The sequence below is a fragment of the Siphateles boraxobius genome, unplaced genomic scaffold (genome assembly GCF_051911475.1).
Source record: "Siphateles boraxobius isolate OS27281-9 unplaced genomic scaffold, OSU_SipBor_1 26, whole genome shotgun sequence".
In the NCBI taxonomy this organism is placed as follows: Eukaryota; Metazoa; Chordata; class Actinopteri; order Cypriniformes; family Leuciscidae; genus Siphateles; species Siphateles boraxobius.
Window position 1 is genome coordinate 9,714,034 of NW_027508876.1, and position 19,752 is coordinate 9,733,785.

The following is a 19,752-nucleotide window of genomic DNA, read 5'->3' on the forward strand; positions in this document are numbered from 1 at the left end:
CACAGCGGGCCCAGCACACAGTGATAGTGTGCGGTATGAGTGGCGCGTGCTTTATAACGGGCTTGGTAACTGGTTTGAGAACATTCCTAGCCACCCGTGAGTGGGGGCTTGTAAGGGAAACATTTATTTCTTGTCTCTGTTTGAGCTGCTGTGAGAACAGCGTTTGACAGCAGGCCCACCACTTAACAGCAGGCCCATTGACTGCAGCTATGGTTCGCTCTGTTTGTTTGTGTTTATCAGTTCTCTGATAAAGCAGTGTTATTCTTCAGGGGGTGCATGCTTATAACGGGCACTTGCTGCAGTCAAAGCATCATGAACTAAGAGGGAATCATCACAGATACCTTAACTAAGAGGGAACTGTGAGGGATGAGCAAGCTCTCTTTGAAGTTGCTGAATAACACCGGAGAAAATACTTTCTCTAGAGAGAGTGAGTCAGGAGGCGGGGGTGGTCGTGGGCTCACTTGTTTCTGACGATCATTGTTCGTCTGAATCATGCTGAGGACGCACGAGACGAAGGGCGTGTGCAAAGGAGGGGCACGCGCAACCGAGTGCGAGGGCAGAGTAGCTCACTGACGTACAGGAAGCTAGCCGCGAGCGCCGAGAGAATGGCGGCTTGTTTTCGCAGTGAACAGCTGTGGTGAGAGAGAGCAGTTTCAGCGTGGTTTGATTCCGGGCATGAAAACGCATGTGTTGTGTCTTAGTCACAGTGAGGGCTCTGCGTGACATGCAGAATGGGAGGGCGTGATAGCTCTCTTGTGACTTAAAGAGAGATATCTGCGTGCACATCAACCGCGTGCTTCTTCCGTCGTGACTTTAATTTCCTTAAAACTAACTAAAAAAAACATAATTTTTTTAAAAAATCCTTCATTATTTGCATCAGAGGCCTCCTACAACAACATCTGACAGGTCAAACTTTTTTTCTTTCTTTCTATATTTGTGTCTTACAGGGTCTATACTCCGTTTTGGCCAAGGTTGCAAAGCCGACTCTGTTACAAATATGGTAGAACTATCATTTCTGCCACTAAAGATTACTTTATAAATAAACTTCCTGATTAGTTTCACCTCCTCAGCCTCCCAGATAGCTTTGAAGAACTCTATATTGCAACAGAAACTATTGACTCAGCACTGTAGACACAGTTGGTGTGTTTTTAACCTTTTGAGCTTAAAGAAGATTAAAGAAAACAGTCCAATGCAGTGATACATTGAGGACACTCGGGCCCTCACGAGAGCAGCAAGAAAAATGGAGCGTAGCAGGTGGAAAACAAAATGAGACGTTTTTCGCATTTCATGGAAAGAGACCACAATTAGGTGCAGAAAGGCCTTAAAAACTGCTAGATCTATTTATTTTTCATCTCTCTTAGAAGAAAACAAACACATCCCTAGGTATTTATTTGATAGTCACTGCGTCAAAAGGGGTGTATACGGGAGAATTCAGACAATGAATACACCCGCTAAATGTGCTGTTTGGCAGGGATCTTTGGAACTTTGTTACGCGTACCTGTAAATGCCCGCAAAGGCCCGAAAACAGGAACTTGTCTGACCACATGCTGTTAGTTGATGGCTTGCTTTGTAAATGCTAATTTGTTTTGGGACTGGCAGCTCAAGATTGCCCCTATTCCCCTGCCCCCCTCATTAGTATTCAGGAAAGGTGGGCTGATAAGTGCTTTACATTGTGTCAATCTACAACAAAGACTGTAGACTCTGAAAAGCAGTTTGTATCTGGGTGTCCTCTGCTCTTCAAGATGGCTTGCAAAAGATCGCTGGAGTTTTACGGAGAGCAGGGTAGAGATGTTACTCCTTTACGTCGGGACAATGTGGCTTTTCAAACTCCGAGTCCGAACGAAAACAGACTGGTGTATATGGTAAATGCAAGTTTGAAGAGGATATTTGAAAAGCTGGAGACGATGGACAAGAGGTTGGATAAGATAGAGGATGACATCAATGAGCTCAAAGAGGCAAAAGAGGAGCCTGCTCCAAAGAAATTAAAGAGAGCTGGGAATAATTCTGTTGCGGTAAGTTATTTTCTGTCCGTCACAAACATTTGGCGGTGTCCGCTTAACTTTGTGTGCTTTATTTATTAATGTATTTGAATTGAACCCTCATACTATGTTGGATGTTTACAGAAAGCTGAATGGAGATTGCACAATGGGGAAAACAACATACACAAATATGACCCACATACAAGGTATATCTTTAAAACTAGTGTTTCATAACAGTCCTTTCTTCTAAATTATATTTTTAATCAACCTTCTTTAATTACTGCTCCACAGTCTATCCTCCCCCCACAACCTCGAGGTCACAACCTATCTTTATAATGGCGTCTCCATGGCTGTACTGGACGTAGATCCTGCTGTTTTTAAAGGTAAGTCACAAGAGAATGTCCCAAGGCTACAACTATTCAACTGTATAGATTAGTTAGTTATAAATAAACACATTCTCCCCCCTCACTATCTTCCTCTCTCTAGCATCCTGCAAGACATATTTTGAAACTGTTAGAAGGGGTTACAGGATGGCCCAAGATGAGAACAAAGACAAGATGGAGGACAGCAGGATCATTGTGCGCATGAGACAAAGAAAAAGAAGAGTAAGTGTAAATAAATATAAATCTCAGTAAAAGACTCAGCCTGGGAGAGGCTCCCATCCCAACCAATTTGATATTTTCAGTGGTTTAATTACTTTTTTCCCTCCTATTTTGCAGCTGCTGAGCAGCAGGACTGGCGTTCTTCAGACAAGAGGAAGAGGCAGCTATCTGGAAGACAACAACAGTTGACCACATGTCTGAAGAGGAGGATGCTATCTTGGATGGAAAGTCAGTGTGGGTTGTTCGGCCTCCAACCCGCAGTACAGTTTTGGCTGCGCTGTGTGGGGTGCTACAAAAAAGACTGGAAGCAGACCAGAAGTACTTGGAAACTCACCATGCACGAGTTGGTGCAGATCGAGTCGCGGTTGAGACCACAGAAGCTGGCCTGTGAATTATTTTAGTATTACGCATCTAAATATTATTCTATAGTATAATTTGAATATTCTGTTGTTTTTTTATATATAGTATTATTTATATTATAAAGTATTATTTATAGATTGTATTATATATAATTCTATGTAGTTTTCTATATATATACTGCATTTATATATTCTATTCAATTCCATATTGTTATCTATTTATAAATTGTATTTATATATTGTACTATTTATATATTCTAAAGTATTTGTATATTATATTGTTTTCTATATATTATACACAGGCCTTATATATTATATGGGGTTATATATTGTATGACTAATAGTAAAGTGTATTCTGTGCTAATGTATTTTTATTTATAGAATTTTGAATGTGTGTATATATATGTCATGTGCCCAGTGTCATTTACAAATAATAAAAATAACAAACTCAACTTTGTATATCCGATTGTCTTGACATTATAACCATGAACACCAATGATAATAAATATTAATAATGAGTAATAATAAACCCAAATGATGCCATAAACTGGACCAATAGTGTGGGGGTTTAGAGGAGGGACAAAGCATTGAGCAGCCAATCCTATGTAAGACCTCTGACCAATTGAAGGAGGCCACTGCCTTGTGTCCCAAAGGTGTGAAATGCTAATATTCCCTTGCATTGACCCCGACCGGGGGATTATTCACCATGGTAACTGATGGCCCTTAGTGGCTCCCTGCTGTGCCCCAAACTTGGTAAATATCCATGAGTATTCGGGATTGTGTGACGGGACAGTAAACTCCCGTACACACACGTTTATTTGTGGAGTACACAGGAGTACTCAGGAGTTTTACATGCCCGATTACAGCTCTTTTCACGAAGTGAGTGGTTAAATTAACAGGTAATAAAACTTCTACTTCTGAAGTTTCCAAACAGTATAGCAGTAATGTCTTTATCAACTTCTTTACTTGCAAGATTGATAATATTAGGGAAAAAATATATAACTGCAAAAAGAATTCCATTCATTCGTTGCAATAGGAGGAAAGAATTGTCTAAACTCTTTAAATCATCTACATCAACAACATGCACCAAAAACTTTGAAGCTGGCTATTATTAACCCTCTTATTAAAAACACTTGATCCTAGAGAATTAGTCAATTACAGGCCGATCTCAAATCTACCCTTTTTGAAAAAAAATAATAAAAAGGCAGTATCTTCACAACTATGTTTTTTTTTACAGAAAGAAATGGTGTCTGCAAGGATTTCCAGTTAGGATTTACACTGTATCATAGTACTGAGACTGCTTTCATTATAGTTAAAAATTATTTGCTTTTATCATCTGATCCTGGTTGTGTCTCTCTATTAGTGTAAATGGATCTTAGTGCTGCATTTGATACCATCGACCACAACATTCTTTTAAATAGACTCGAAAATTATGCTGGCATTAGTGGAATTGCATTAGCATGGTTTAAATCATACTTATCTGATCGTTATCAGTTTGTAGCAGTAAATGAAGAGATGTCATATCGATCACAAGTTACACAAGTATGGAGTACTGCAAGGCTCAGTACTAGGACCATTGCTTTTCAACCTGTACAAGCTACCCTTGGGAGATATCATGAGGAAGCATGGGATTAATTTTCAGCTCTATATTTCTTTGCACCACGACGAAACTTACCAATTCACAAAATTAACAGAATGCATAGCTGATATAAAAATTTGGATGACAAGTAATTTCCTAATACTTAATTCTGAAAAAAACAGAGTTTCTAATTATTGGGCAAAAAAAATCTCTGCATGTATTAACCTAGAATACTGTCTAACAATTGATGACTGCTCTGTCAAGTCTGCCAGGAACCTGGGTGTGCTCTTTGATATCAATCTTTCATTTGAAATCTACATTTCTAGCATCTGTAAGACTGCATTCTTCCATCTTAAAAATATATCCAAATTATAACATATGACGTTTTATTAACAAGGTTCAGGAGGAACAGGTGCAGATAATTAACCCAATTAGCACAAGTGGAGATCAATCAGTAATCAACTCAGGACAAGTAAAATAACAGCAGAACCCACCTTTTTTCCTTGACAGTTTATCAGCATCTTGGCTCGCCTTTTTGCTGCCATGTCTCAAAGCCTTTCTTCCGACGATGAAGCAAACATCCCTATGGATCCGCCACAGTTTGCCGGACCCGGGATAATTCCACCTATGCCTGACATTGCACCCGAGCCCCGGGCTTCGTCTCGTGGCCGCACGCCAGCCAGAACAACTGCACGCTCTCCAAGACACCGAGGCCAGTCTTCCCGCCCCCAGCGAGACTTCCAACTTCCTCCCCAGCTTCCTCGTACTGTTCGGCCATTCCGACGATTCTACCTATCGGGAAATGGACCGTCGTAGGATTGAAGCAAGCACTGTGTAATTCTGACGTATAGTTCTCGCGGAAATTGAACAAAGCGGAAGTGTACGATCTCTACGTTTCTCTTCAATCGATTAACCTCTCTGCAAGGGCTTCATCAGCTTCAAAGACGGGCAACAGGCAAAGCAGAACCCGCAGGGCCCAGAATCCGCCTCAGACAACACCACTCTCACAAGATCCGCACAAGAAGGTTCTCTTCGTCTATCAAACCGCAGCAACAGTCCTTCAGCAAGCTTAGGCCACGCCCCAGAGTTCACTGAGGCAAGACCACAACCACCTCCCAACACGGCTCAGCATATCACCACGGATTAAGCCGTAGCAGCGACGGCGGCAGCCGGGCCCAGCGGCTTCTCTTCAGCTCCTCAGCCATATTCTCCCATGGTTTCTAACCCTTTTCTTTTTCAGTGGCCTCCAGACCCTGTCGCAGACACTAGCGCGAAGCTACCTCCGCCAGCTGCACACGCCCAAGCCTTCCAACAGGTCTACCCAACAATTTATAACCCCTCCCCTTTTCAGTGGCCTGCAGCCCCAGTAGTGCAAACAAGCACAAGCCAGCCTCTGCTCGCAGCACAAGCCCACACATCTCACTTTCATCCCTCCTTCCTATTCTCCACTAAACTTTCCTCATCAAATTATAGAAGGGAATTCAAGCATGAGGCCGCCGCTGACATCCGCAGCCCCAGCTCATACCCTTCCCAGCTCTTTCCTCCAGACTAAATCCCAACATTCTCTTTTCACACAACACCGATGCCCATCCCGCCTAATGCCACCACCATGGAACCGTCTCCAGTGTCCCAAAACATCCCTGCACAGATCCTCTCAGGTGCGGATGTAGATCTCTCTTCTCTACTTTCTCTGCTTCCCGCAGCTGAATCAGACCGGCAAATAGACTGCAGGGATTTCTCCGTCACCCTAAAAAACTCAAACACTCACTCATCCCGTCTAGTATCCTTTTCTGAATTTTCTATTGCTTTTGCTCTTTTTACAGAAATCATTTGTTCAGCTTTCCCCCATAGGCGGCGTGAACTGAATGCTTATCTGGCGATCATAGCAGAGCTCGCGCTGTCCTATGGGGGCGGGCATTTCTATAACAAATCAAAAACTCTTCTCAGGCAAAAGTGCAGTGTGAGTCACACAGTGGAACCAGTGCACATACTGGGGTGCACTCGATCAAGATCTCCACAGCAGGGTGTTTCTGGGCTGTAAAAACATTTCCTGTGCAGTATGCTGGTCAGTGGCATACTTGACAATGTCATGTCCCCAAGTTAACCCTTCCATTCCACCCTGCCCAGAAACTAACCCAGCTAGATCTACCAGCTACATGCCACTTCCTGCAGCCGCTGTAGCAAGTCAAGATTTCAGAAGAGCCCCCTCCTTCGAAGACAGCAGGCAGCCCTGCAATCAAATGCTGGTAAATGTGTCAGACCGCGCTGCCGGTACCTGCACATTTGTAATTTCTGCGGGGGCGCCCATGTCTGTCTCATGTGCCCTGTGTATAAATCTGCGGATAAAAAAATAAAAAATTACTTATAGACTCCTGTAAATATTTCACACATGTACTTTGAACTAGCTCACCATCCGGACGCCGAATTAACTAAATACCTGCTGTCAGGCCTCGAAAACAGCTTTAAACCCGGTGTAGAATGCCCGCTCTCACAGAACACCATCTGTAATAATCTCCAGTCCGCCCTCACAGAACCTGAAGTCGTTGACAATCTGATCAAAAAAGAAGTCGAATCAGGTTTCATGATTGGTCCATGATTTTTTTATAATTTCGCCTCCCGAAGCTATCCCAGCCACACATATCCTCACAGTCCAAAATTTTTTTAAGAACTCGGAATCCCTATTGCACAAGAGAAAACGATGGGTCCAGCCACATCCATCGAGTTCCTCGGAATTAACTTGGATTCAGCCAAATTCCAAGCATCTCTGCCCAAAGAGAAAATCGACCGAATTATTCTAGTCTCATCTACCTTCCTTGACAACCCAAATCATTCCAAACACGAATTACTATTCCTGCTTGGCCACTTAAATTTTGCTATGTGCATCATTCTGCAAGGCTGCTCCTTTATATCGCACCTCCTCTCGCTCGCGTCCTCCGTCCACGTGCTAGAGGACTTAATTTCCATAACTCAAGCATGCCGTGAAGAACTCAGGTTATGGTTAACATTCCTAAACCAGTGGAACGGCCTATCTTTTTTCTATAGCCTTCTCGTTTCGTCCCCCGTCGATATCCAACTGTTTACAGACGCCGCACCCCTCAATCGATTTCAGAGGATTTTACCAAGGTTGTTGGTTCGCGTGTCCTTGGCCATCGCAGTTACAGGACTGTGGCGAGGGGGGCGTGGTTTTGCGGAGTCTGTAGCGGGAGAGGGAGGACGGAGCAGAGCGGAGCGTAAGTAGGTCAAGTGCAGATGATGAACACCTGTGTCTGATTTCAGTAATTGGCGTGGAGAGACCGGATATAAGCCGGCGTGTGAGAGCGAGAGGGGAGAGAGAAACGAGCTGGGACCTCGCGTGTGCTGCTGTGGAAAGAGATTGCAACGAATTCTGAGTTATTATATTTTGGCTGTGCCTGTGCACAGTGAACGCGCTCTGTGCGCACCTGTTTGTTTATTTTTGTGACGTGAATAAAAATGAAACGTCACAGCTCAAGCCGACCCCTGTCTTCTTCCTTCCTGTCTGAACTGAACCTTGTCACACTGGTGCCGAAACCCGGGAGGGAAGAAGATCGCCGCCGCCATGCAGACCCCGCCAGCGTCACCATTCGCAGACATAATCCAGTCGCTCGCCGGTCTTCACCAAGAGTAACACCAACAACTGCTGACGATCAAGGAGGGGCAGGACAAACGGTTCGAGGCGCTCCTCCGAGCTCAGCATGAAGACCGCGAGCTACTCCGGAGCTGGGTGGACCGGGAGGTTCGGGCCATCCCCGCATCTAAAGACCATTCACCTCCTCTGCCTCTCAACAAGATGGGATCTCAGGACGACCCAGAGGCGTTCTTGGACCTATTCGAGAAATCGGCAGAGGACCGGGGATGGCCCATGGAGGACTGGCCAATGCGGCTTATCCCTCTGCTGTCTGGGGAAGCGCAGATAGCCGCACACCAACTGCCAGTCCTGAATCTCCTGGTCTACCAGGACCTCAAGCGTGCCATCCTTCAGCGGGTCGGTCGGACCCCGGAGCAACATCGACAGCGGTTCAGGACCCTAACCCTGGACGAGGCCGGCCGACCCTTCGTGATGGCACAGCAGCTCCGGGACTCCTGTCGCAAATGGTTGATGGTCGACGACAGCGACGTCGAGGAGGTGATCGATCGTGTGGTGCTGGAGCAGTTCGTGGCCAGGCTTCCGAAAGGAACTGCGCAGTGGGTACAGTGCCACCGCCCGGCATCGCTGGATCAGGCCATCCAGTTGGCGGAGGATCAGATGGTGGCGTGCCCGGGGGTCGGCGACCCCTTACCATCTGCCTCTCTCTCTCACTGTCCTTCTTCTCTCTCTCTTCCCAAACCTGTCCCTTTCCCCAGGTCACGTGGAGGGCTCCCGCCGATGCCAGTGCCCCGCTGGAGGTCGGGTTATCCGGCGGAGCCAACAGCCACGCCCAGGGCTCCTCCCAGGGGAGGGACCTCGACCCCTGGATTCGTCTCTCCACAACATCCAATGCCGCTCTCTCCACGTCAATCGCTTGACCCGCTTCCTGCCGCGAGGGCGGCGGTAAAGTCTGGGCCGGCCTTTTGGCTCTGTGGGGACCCGGGACACTTCATTGACCGGTGTCCAGTGATGGAGGTGGGGACACTGATCCGGGTCCCCGATGCGCCACAAGCTGCCCCCGATCAGGCTGGCCTATACCAAATACCAGTGAGTATCAAGGGGGGTACATATCAGGCTTTGGTGGATTCAGGATGTAACCAATCCTCCATTCATCCAAGCCTGATTCAACCGAGGGCATTGGATAATAGCCGCATGGTTAAGGTTCGGTGTGTGCACGGGGAAGTGGTGAAGTATCCTATTTTGCCTGTGGATATTCAATTTAGGGGAGAAAAGCATAGAATAGAGGTGGCAGTTAACCAGCACCTCCGGCATCCGATAATTTTGGGTACTAATTGGCCGTTGTTTAATAAATTGTTGGGGTATTTGTGTTCGGATGTTTCTTGGGGGAAAAAACCTAAGGATAGGATCGCGGTGGCACAGCTGGGGGAGGCTGATCTGGAACCGCTGGGGTCTGTTTCAGGGGAGCAGAGTGCTCAGGAGCGAACCATCCTCCCTGGGCGTGATGATTTTCCCTTGGAACAGTCCCAGGATGAAACGCTGAAAAATGCATTTGATCAGGTTCGTACCATCGACGGACAGCTTCTTTCTCCTGGCCAACCGCTCTCATATCCTTATTTTGCAATTTTAAAAGATAGGTTGTATCGGGTGACCCAAGATGCCCAGACAAAACAAGATACAACCCAGTTATTGATACCTAAAAGCCGTCGGGAAATGCTTTTCCAGGCGGCTCATTATAATCCTATGGCCAGGCATTTAGGACAGACAGCTACGCTAAACCGTCTCATGGCCCGGTTCTTTTGGCCGGGCATTCACGAAAATGTGCGCAGATGGTGCGCGGCATGTCGTGAATGTCAGTTGGTAAATCCACCGGCCACCCCAAAAGCACCATTGTGCCCCCTACCGTTGATGCAGGCCCCCTTCGAACGAATTGGTATGGACCTCATCTGGCCATTAGAACGGTCAGCACGGGGACACCGCTTTGCATTGGTCCTGGTGGACTATGCAACGCGGTATCCTGAAGCAGTGCCGCTCCGCACTATTTCCGCTAAGAGCGTGGCGAGTGCACTGTTTCAACTAATCTCCCGGGTGGAAATTCCGAAGGAAATTCTCACCGATCAGGGCACGGCGTTTACGTCACGTACTATTCGCGAGCTTTACGAGTTGTTGGGCATTAAATCGGTTCGAACCAGCGTCTATCACCCACAAACAGACGGCTTGGTCGAACGGTTTAATCGCACGTTAAAATCCATGATTCGAAAGTTCGTACACGAAGACGCCAAAAATTGGGATAGGTGGTTAGAACCCCTCTTGTTCGCTGTACGGGAGGTCCCACAAGCCTCCACGGGGTTTTCCCCCTTCGAGCTTCTCTATGGACCTCAGCCCCGTGGGGTGCTGGATGTCCTTAGGGAGGCTTGGGAGGACGGACCTTCTGATAGTAAAAACGAAATTCAATATGTCATGGACCTGAGAACAAAACTCCACACTTTGGGGCGGCTGTCAAGGGAGAATTTGTTGCAGGCCCAGGACAGTCAGAGTCGGTTGTACAACAGGGGGGCTAGACTACGTCAATTTACACCGGGAGATAAAGTGCTTGTGTTACTCCCTACGTCTAGTTCAAAATTACTCGCGAAGTGGCAAGGGCCCTTTGAGGTCACACGGCGAGTTGGGGATCTCAACTATGAGATAGCTCGAACGGACAGGGGTGGAGCACATCAAATATACCACCTCAACCTGCTCAAAAAATGGTCGGAGGCAGAATCAGTGATGCTGGCGACGGTAATAAGTGGGCAGGAGGATCTTGGGCCAGAAGTGAATTCAAAATCTCAATCTCTCGCTCTGGCCCCTGGTGGAGAGCACCTCTCACCCTCGCAGCTCACTGATGTCAAATCAATACAAGCAGATTTTGCTGATGTGTTTTCACCCCTGCCTGGTCGAACGAATCTCATTCAGCACCATGTTGAGACTGAGCCGGGAGTGGTTGTTCGCAGCCGGCCGTATAGATTACCGGAACACAAGAAAAAGGTAGTTCAAACTGAATTAGAGGCAATGCTAGAAATGGGAGTGATAGAAGAATCCAACAGTGACTGGGCGAGCCCGATAGTTTTAGTCCCTAAAACGGACGGCTCAGTTCGGTTCTGTGTGGATTACAGGAAGGTGAATGCAGTGTCGAAATTCGACGCATATCCAATGCCTAGAGTTGACGAATTGCTTGATCGACTAGGTACCGCTCGTTTTTATTCGACACTGGACTTAACCAAGGGTTATTGGCAGATCCCCTTGTCTCCCATGACTAAAGAAAAAACAGCTTTCACAACGCCGTTTGGATTACACCAATTTGTTACTCTTCCGTTCGGGTTGTTCGGGGCTCCAGCCACCTTTCAGCGGTTGATGGACCGACTTCTCCGGCCGCATGCTGCATATGCCGCTGCATATCTCGATGATATTATCATTTATAGTGGCGATTGGCAGCGACATATGCAGCATTTGCGAGCTGTCCTAGAGACGCTGAGAGGGGCGGGGCTCACGGCCAACCCGAAGAAGTGTGCAGTTGGGCGGGTGGAAGTACTATGTATATATATCCCAGGAATATCTGGGCTTTCACTTGGGTCATGGACAGGTGCGTCCACAAATTGACAAGACGGCAGCAGTTGCGACTTGTCCAAGACCCAAGACCAAAAAGGAGGTTAGACAGTTCCTGGGGCTGGCGGGCTATTACAGAAGGTTTGTACCTAATTTTTCGGACACCGCCAGCCCGCTGACTGATCTAACTAAAAAGGAAGCACCAGATATGGTTCAGTGGACGGAGCGGTGTCAGCAGGCTTTCACCCGCATAAAGGCTGCTCTGTGTGGCGGTCCGCTCTTACATGCTCCTGACTTTTCTCTCCCCTTTATTCTGCAGACAGACGCGTCGGACAGGGGGTTGGGCGCCGTACTGTCCCAGGAGGTGGAGGGTGAAGAGCGGCCGGTGCTATACATCAGTCGCAAGCTCTCTAAGAGAGAGACGAAGTACAGCACCATTGAAAAAGAGTGTTTGGCTATCCGATGGGCTGTTCTCACCCTCCGCTATTACCTCCTGGGGCGGGAGTTCACCCTCTGTTCGGACCACGCTCCCCTGCAGTGGCTCCACCGCATGAAAGATACCAACGCGCGGATCACCCGTTGGTATCTGGCTTTACAACCATTTAAATTTCAGGTGATCCACAGGCCGGGTGTACAGATGGCTGTAGCCGATTTCCTCTCCAGGAGGAGGGGGGGGGAGGCTGCAGTCCGGATGGCTCCCCGGCCTGAGTCGGGCGGTGGGGGTATGTGGCGAGGGGGGCGTGGTTTTGCGGAGTCTGTAGCGGGAGAGGGAGGACGGAGCAGAGCGGAGCGTAAGTAGGTCAAGTGCAGATGATGAACACCTGTGTCTGATTTCAGTAATTGGCGTGGAGAGACCGGATATAAGCCGGCGTGTGAGAGCGAGAGGGGAGAGAGAAACGAGCTGGGACCTCGCGTGTGCTGCTGTGGAAAGAGATTGCAACGAATTCTGAGTTATTATATTTTGGCTGTGCCTGCGCACGGTGAACGCGCTCTGTGCGCACCTGTTTGTTTATTTTTGTGACGTGAATAAAAGTGAAACGTCACAGCTCAAGCCGACCCCTGTCTTCTTCCTTCCTGTCTGAACTGAACCTTGTCACAAGGACATACCCCAGTCCTCAGCATTTTTAGAGCTTTACTAGTAGCAACCTTTCTGTGGGGGAAAGAATGGACTGCTAGCAGCATATTAGTGCATTGCGACAACAACGCAACAGTGCATTGCATTAATAAAGGCAGTTCTCATTCACCAGCCATGATGCCTCTTTTAAGGTGCCTCACCTGGATCTCAGCGTGCGACCAATTCATTGAAATTGCTAAACACGTTCCCGGGTCAGGAAACCAAATCGCTGACTCCCTATCTAGTTTTCTGTTTCAGAAATTCAGGACGCTGGCTCCAGAGGCGGACCAATTCCCAACTCCTGTTCCTCCATATTCAGAACTGATATTCCCATAATACACCCGTTAAAACCCCTCTTCGACGCATCACTCGACATCATCCTCCAATCAGATACCATTTCCAGATTTTTCTCTCCTTTCAATCACTTAATTTATCTCCTACCTTAATAGCGTCAAGGGCCTCCAAGTCAGGTTTTTCAGAAAAACAAAAAACAAAAAAAATATTCTGTCCAGCGAGCCTAAGTCTCCCAGCGGGCGCAGCACATGTCTATCTTTTCCTCTTTTTCGCTTTCCGTCCAGTGACGATTGGTCTCCCAGCGGACGCAGAATGCATCTATCTCTTCCCTGTTTTTCCGTTCAGCGAGCTTGATCTCCCAGCGGACTTAGCATGTATCTATCTCTACTCTTTTCCGTCCAGCCAGCATTGGTCTCCCAGGGGACGTACTATGTACTTATCTCTACTCTCTCCCGTCCAGCTAGCATTGGTCTCCCAGCGGACGTACTATGTACTTATCTCTACTCTCTCCCGTCCAGCGAGCATTGGTCTCCCAGCGGACGTACTATGTACTTATCTCTACTCTCTCCCATCCAGCGAGCATTGGTCTCCCAGCGGACGTACTATGTACTTATCTCTACTCTCTCCCATCCAGCGAGGATTGGTCTCCCAGCCTACGTACCATGTACCTATCTCTACTCTCTTCCGTCCAGCGAGCATTGGTCTCCCCGCGGACGTACTATGTACTTATCTCTACTCTCTCCCATCCAGCGAGCACTGGTCTCCCAGCGGACGTACTTGGTACCTATCTCTACTCTCTCCTGTCCAGCGAGCATTGGTCTCCCAGCGGACGTACTAAGTACTTATCTCTACTCTCTCCCATCCAGCGAGCATTGGTCTCCCAGCGGACGTACCATGTACTTATCTCTACTCTCTTCCGTCCAGCAAGCATTGGTCTCCCAGCGGACGTACTATGTACTTATCTCTACTCTCTCCCGTCCAGCGAGCGCTGGTCTCCCAGCAGGTGTACTATGTACCTATCTATATTCTCTAACATCCAGCGAGCATTGGTCTCCCAGCGGACACAGCATGTATCTATCTTTCCATTACCTCTGTCCAGCGAGCATTGGTCTCTCAGTGAACAGCATGTATCTACCTTTTTCATATTTCTGTCCAGCGAGCATTGGTTTCTCAGCGGACTCGACACGTATCTATCTTTTCTGCCCAGCCAGCATTTTCAAATTCTTTCCACCTCGCAGGCGGCCAGTAAAGCCCAATATCCTGACGCCGTTGAGCCGCTCACATCAGAAGCTACATGGGCCCTCCCGGTCAGCCGTTTTTTAGAATCCCGCCGCTCCCCGTCCATCGGTCGGCAGGACTCACCCGTTAATGGCATGGAGATATCCCGGTCAAGCGATCAAGATTATTGAAACGCCAGCCCGCCAAATTCGCTGCGTCTTTTGGGGGTCTATAGTCTGGCGGCTGTCCTTTTGCTCTTTTGCTTTTTGACGGGAGCACTCTGGGTTTGGGCAGAAATTCCGAGCTCGTAGCCCTCCACCCGGACAGCACGGCAAGTACGCATAACCTTTACCGTAGTTATTATATGTAGATGTGAACTCATGAAATGATGTTATATTAAAAAGGTTAATAAACCAGGAGGAGCAGGTGCAGATATTTAACCCAATTAGCACAAGTGGAGATCAATCAGTAATCAACTCAGGACTAGTAAAATAACAGCTGAACCCACCTTTGTTCCTTGACAGTTTATCAGCATCCCACCTCCACCCCATCTCCTCACTTTTAGTTCCATCTCTAGTTCCATCTACTCTTAACAACGGGGGGAGTACTCTGGGTTCGGGCAGAAGTTCCGAGCTCGGAGCCCTCAACCCGGACAGCACACCAAGTATTCATAACCTTTACCGTAGTAATTATATGTAGATGTGAACTCATGAAATGCTTTCAATAAAAAATGCGGAACAGTTCATTTATTTTTTCATGACCCAAAGGCTAGATTATTGTAATGCTCTACTGGGTGATTGCCTGCATAATAAACAAAGTCCAGTTGGTCCAAAATGCAGGAGCTAGAGTTCTTAATAGAACCAGGAAGTATGATCATATTAGCCTGGTTCTGTCAACACTGCATTGGCTCCCTATTAAACATCGTATACATTTTTAAATATTGCTGATTACTTACAAAGCACTAAATGGTTTAGCTCCCCAGTACTTGAGCGAGCTCTAAACGCATTATAGTCCGTCACATCTATTGCGAATACAAAATTCCGGCCGGTTGATAATACCTAGAATATCAAAATCGACTGCTGGCGATAGATCCTTTTCCTCTCTAGCACTTTGGAACAATGTTCCTAACATTGTCCAGGAAGCAGACACACTCTGTCGGTTCAAATCTAGACTAAAAACACATCTCTTTGACCTAGCATACACATACACATTATAGACTATATAATGAGTATAATTCAATGTTAGGCTGCATAGATTAGGTCAGTCGGAACATTTCCCATAAATCCTGATGTACTTGTTACATCATAAGAAGGATGGCGTCTACGCTAGTATTAGTCTCTCTGTTTATCTGTGGTTTTCCGCAGTCCGCCGGATCCAGGCCGTATCCGAATCCGATGAAGGACCTGTGCCTGGACACGACGTTTCAACTAGTCTCTCCACTGTGAAGGCCTCCTTCCCTTCCCTTTACCTCTGTACAGATAAAACGTTGTCAGGATAATTCCGGTTCATGTGGCTACGCGGAAGCGATACAAAATTCTGTATTATAAATTGTTTCAGGGCTTGTACCTTGGAACCCATTTCATGGTTTGCATTCTCGAGCCACCAGGCACTGTTTTGTGCAAATGAGCGGCCGGATCGCATTAAGGGTTTTCTGTTAGTGGCCCCTAATGTAATAACTAATGATCGTTGCGACGGAAGTGAATCAATCAAAACTAACTTTAGCTAGACAATAACTTTATTCTAGAGCTGCTGTAAAGCCAAAACAATCTCTGTTACTTAAATTTCCTATTATCACTGTAAAGCTGCTTTGAAACAATCTATATTGTTAAAAGCGCTATATAAATGAAGATGACTTGACTTGACTTAAAGGGTTTTTTCATGTTCCAATAGTTGTAGTACGTTCCCAGTGACCATACTGACTCACTACAGGTGAAATATTGACAATACCTCCCTTAATGTATGTGCAGTAGACAAATATTTTTTTTTAAATAAAAGATTACTGCATTTCATCAAAACGTTTTTTTTTTTTTTTTTTCATGTTTCAAAGGTTGTAGTATGCTCATAGGGACCAGACTGACCTACTACAGGTGAATAATGCAAAACCTCACCTGTAGCAAGTCAGTCTGGTCAGTCTAGGAATGTACTACAACCATTGGACAACCACAGAAAAAACATTTAGGTGAATTACAGTATTTTTTGCTAAAAACAATTCTGTACTGTACATACATGAAGGGAGATATTGGAAAATGTTACCTGTAGTAAGTCAATCTGGTAACCAGGGACTTATACAACCTTTGGAACATGAAAAAAGAACATTTAGTTATTTACAGTCGTTTTCCCCCCCAAAAAAAGTAATTGTGTACTGTACAAGTGCAAGTGACCGAGATATTGCCAGAAGCTCATATACAGTAAGTCAGTCTGCCCACTAAACATTTATTATAATATTGTAAATATCGTTCATTTGAATGAATGTTTGGACGTTTAGATTTTTGAACTGTGAGTGGAATTTGCAGATGGTCCCTTTAGCAGCCTAGGCGAATATGCAGCGAATATCAAACATAAAACTAACTTTACTGTTCTATGAGTCGGGAGCATTTCCAATGTGTTGCGGCGATTCTGTTGTGAACTTATGTTTGCTTTTTAAATTCCATTGTATTGTGGCTTGATTCCGTTGTGTTGTGAACTTATGTTTGCTTTTTAAATTTCCTAGTGTTGTGCACTACTTGGCCACAAAAGTGAATTTTGTATAGTAGCTCATTATTTGACCCACTGGACCCACTTTAAAGAAATTAATAAATGGGGCCCAATTTTCACCACTGTGTTCCCACAAAAAATATATATAAGTGGGCCATTTGTGGATCCAGTATGATCACCAATAGTGTCCCCATAAGGTTTTTATGTCTTGCCCACCTTGGCCCCATTATTAGCACCCATTTAACCCCCAAGTAAAGCTATATAATGAACATCTAAATGGGCCCCACTTAGAGCCCACTCTGGACCCATCATGGCTAGGGCTGCCCACCATTCCGTATAATACGGAATCGTCCCGTATTTGACACATAAAAGTCTTGTTCTGTATTGAACTGATACGGAAGGCACTTTGTTCCGTATTTTTGAGAATCAATTCAGTGCAAATCCATGACAGACACATAGCTTTCAATATATGTCAGGCAGACTATGAACGAAGACAATTTTGTAGGCTATGATAAGGGCAATCAAAAAAAAAAAAAAAAACGACGGTGCGGTAGATACTAATTTCTCCCCGTTTGTCTATAAACAGGCACGTAGCGTTTTTAACATCTTGGAACATCATCAGAGCCCTTTTAATTGGTCGTTAGTCATTGTGAGTCACGTATCGTAGCAACGATGACGAAAAGAGACAAAAATGTAAGATTTGTAAAAATTGTAAAAATGTAAAATGTAAAATGTAAAAATGACAACCTCCGAGCAGCTGGCGAAAAGAAAGTTAACTATAATGGAAGTATAATTATTTAAAGATATTTGCACTACACTTCCTTAAAATGTTGTCTATTTTATTTTTATATTCTAATAAAAGGACTATTCTAATATTATTTTTTTTGCACTGGAAAGAACATTCTAGAAGTCTAATTCTATTGAATAAGTTCACATAAGGCTACAGAAAACTGTTGTGTTTATTTTTCTTGAAATGCAGTCTAAGCCGATGAGTTTTGAATGTTATATGTTGTATTTGTTTAAGTAAAAAATAAAACATATTATAAAGTAAACAAATCCATGGTTCATTGATAGCCTTTATATATCTATGTGGTTCAGTCTTGTATATTGATTAGGCCTACTTTGCTATTCCATAAATATATAGGCTTAATAAGTTGTATTATAATATGCTATAATGTATGATAGCGTACAATATTCACCAAAGTCATCATTTCAGGGTTATTTTTCAAAATTTTCTTGGAGCCGAGGGCACATTTTCTGTTCCCTATTTACCCATGAAGGGCCCAAGTGACAGCCCATCAAATACCCACATGGGGCCCACATGGAAATGTTGGCTGGAACATGAGTATCTTTTCAGAAAGCAAAACTGCCACAAATGAAAGTTTGGAGTTACATCCTGAAGCTCAACCCACAATTATCTTCATTAAAAGTATAGTGTGACTAAATTATATTTTGTTGCCGCTTTCTCTCCTATTGTGGTCTTTGATCTTAAAATTAGCTGATGATAAATAAAATGCAGCTATCCGTTGGTATCGCTGACGTGAACTCTGTTAAATTAGCGTACAGCTAGGGAATTGAAGAACGGTTTTATATTAATACTTCAGAGACACATTTATGTTGCCATGTGTGAATGGAATGTTTTTAACAAATCGGATTTATCTGATCAGCAGAAATGCATGACATGACCACATTGTGGAAGAGAAAGTGTTAATATATCAATATGTATATTAATAAAGTGTAAGTGTATCACATTGTGAACAAGAAGAAATGTACTCTCTTACACAAAGGGTCCCTCCAGGTTGTAGACAACTTTAATGTAAACATGGCTGACCATCCTTGGGTTTAGATTGTCCAGTTCCACACTGCCAAACATGCTGAGAAATAGACACTTGAAAATATGCTTATATGTTTATAATGCATACTTAGGGACTGTTCGGTATTTATGGAATGGGCCACCGGAGGATCATGTCTTTTTATTCTTTGTTGAGGGGAGGATCAACCAACTTTTTTTAGTCAGGAGGAGGTTCATTCAACTTTTGTATTCATGAAAACAGCAACATTTCAAAGTGGCTTGTTTGGTGCATAATTGTCTGTGTAGCTCCATGTAGCGAGAACATTTTTTATGAAACATGGACAATAATTAATAGAGCTTATGTCTGCTATTGTTGGCTCATTTTGTAAATTTAAGCAATTACTAGACGCACAAACTGGGTGCCGGTGTGATGAGATGTATATGTTCGGCCAGATTCGGCTAGAAGTCGTGCATCTTCGGATGTGGAGCCGCGTACGCAGTTACAAAATATGCCGTGCACACCGCCAAGCGTAATGGGCACTTGCGCACCTTCGCGCTCGTGCGGACGCGGCAAGTATAAACCAAGCTTGAGGCGACTGAACTGCAGCTGATAGAATGTGCGCTGTGGCACGATACTACCATATTTCTTCAAAAGCCGATCGTGGAGACATTAAATCATCCACGATCAAAAATCGTGATATCGCATAAGCACAAGTATAAAATGACTGTTATCATGTCTGAAAACAAACACAAGTAAAGGAGTTTACAAAACTGTATCGCACGCGTGCAACAGTGGTACATTTATTCATCGCACAGACCAGTGTTTTCGTAGATATATGTCGCACTGTACAGCCCAGTACAGGACCCTTTTTAATGAACGTTTGGTGTAGGTCTACTAGGCATCGAGCATCTTTGCCAAGCGCAAACCAGAACAG

The 19,752-nt window shown here is 45.2% G+C and overlaps 1 protein-coding gene across 1 annotated transcript in view; it reads right to left on the bottom strand.

The window, feature by feature from the left end:
- The window catches only part of LOC143751717 (ADP-ribosyl cyclase/cyclic ADP-ribose hydrolase 1), a 177,430-nt gene that overhangs the window by 49,377 nt on the left and 108,301 nt on the right, over positions 1 to 19,752 (bottom strand). Inside the window, exon 6 of the mRNA XM_077244369.1 lies at positions 18,807 to 18,899. Within this exon, the coding sequence (XP_077100484.1) occupies positions 18,807 to 18,899 (93 nt within the window). The remainder of the gene's footprint in view (positions 1 to 18,806; positions 18,900 to 19,752) is intronic.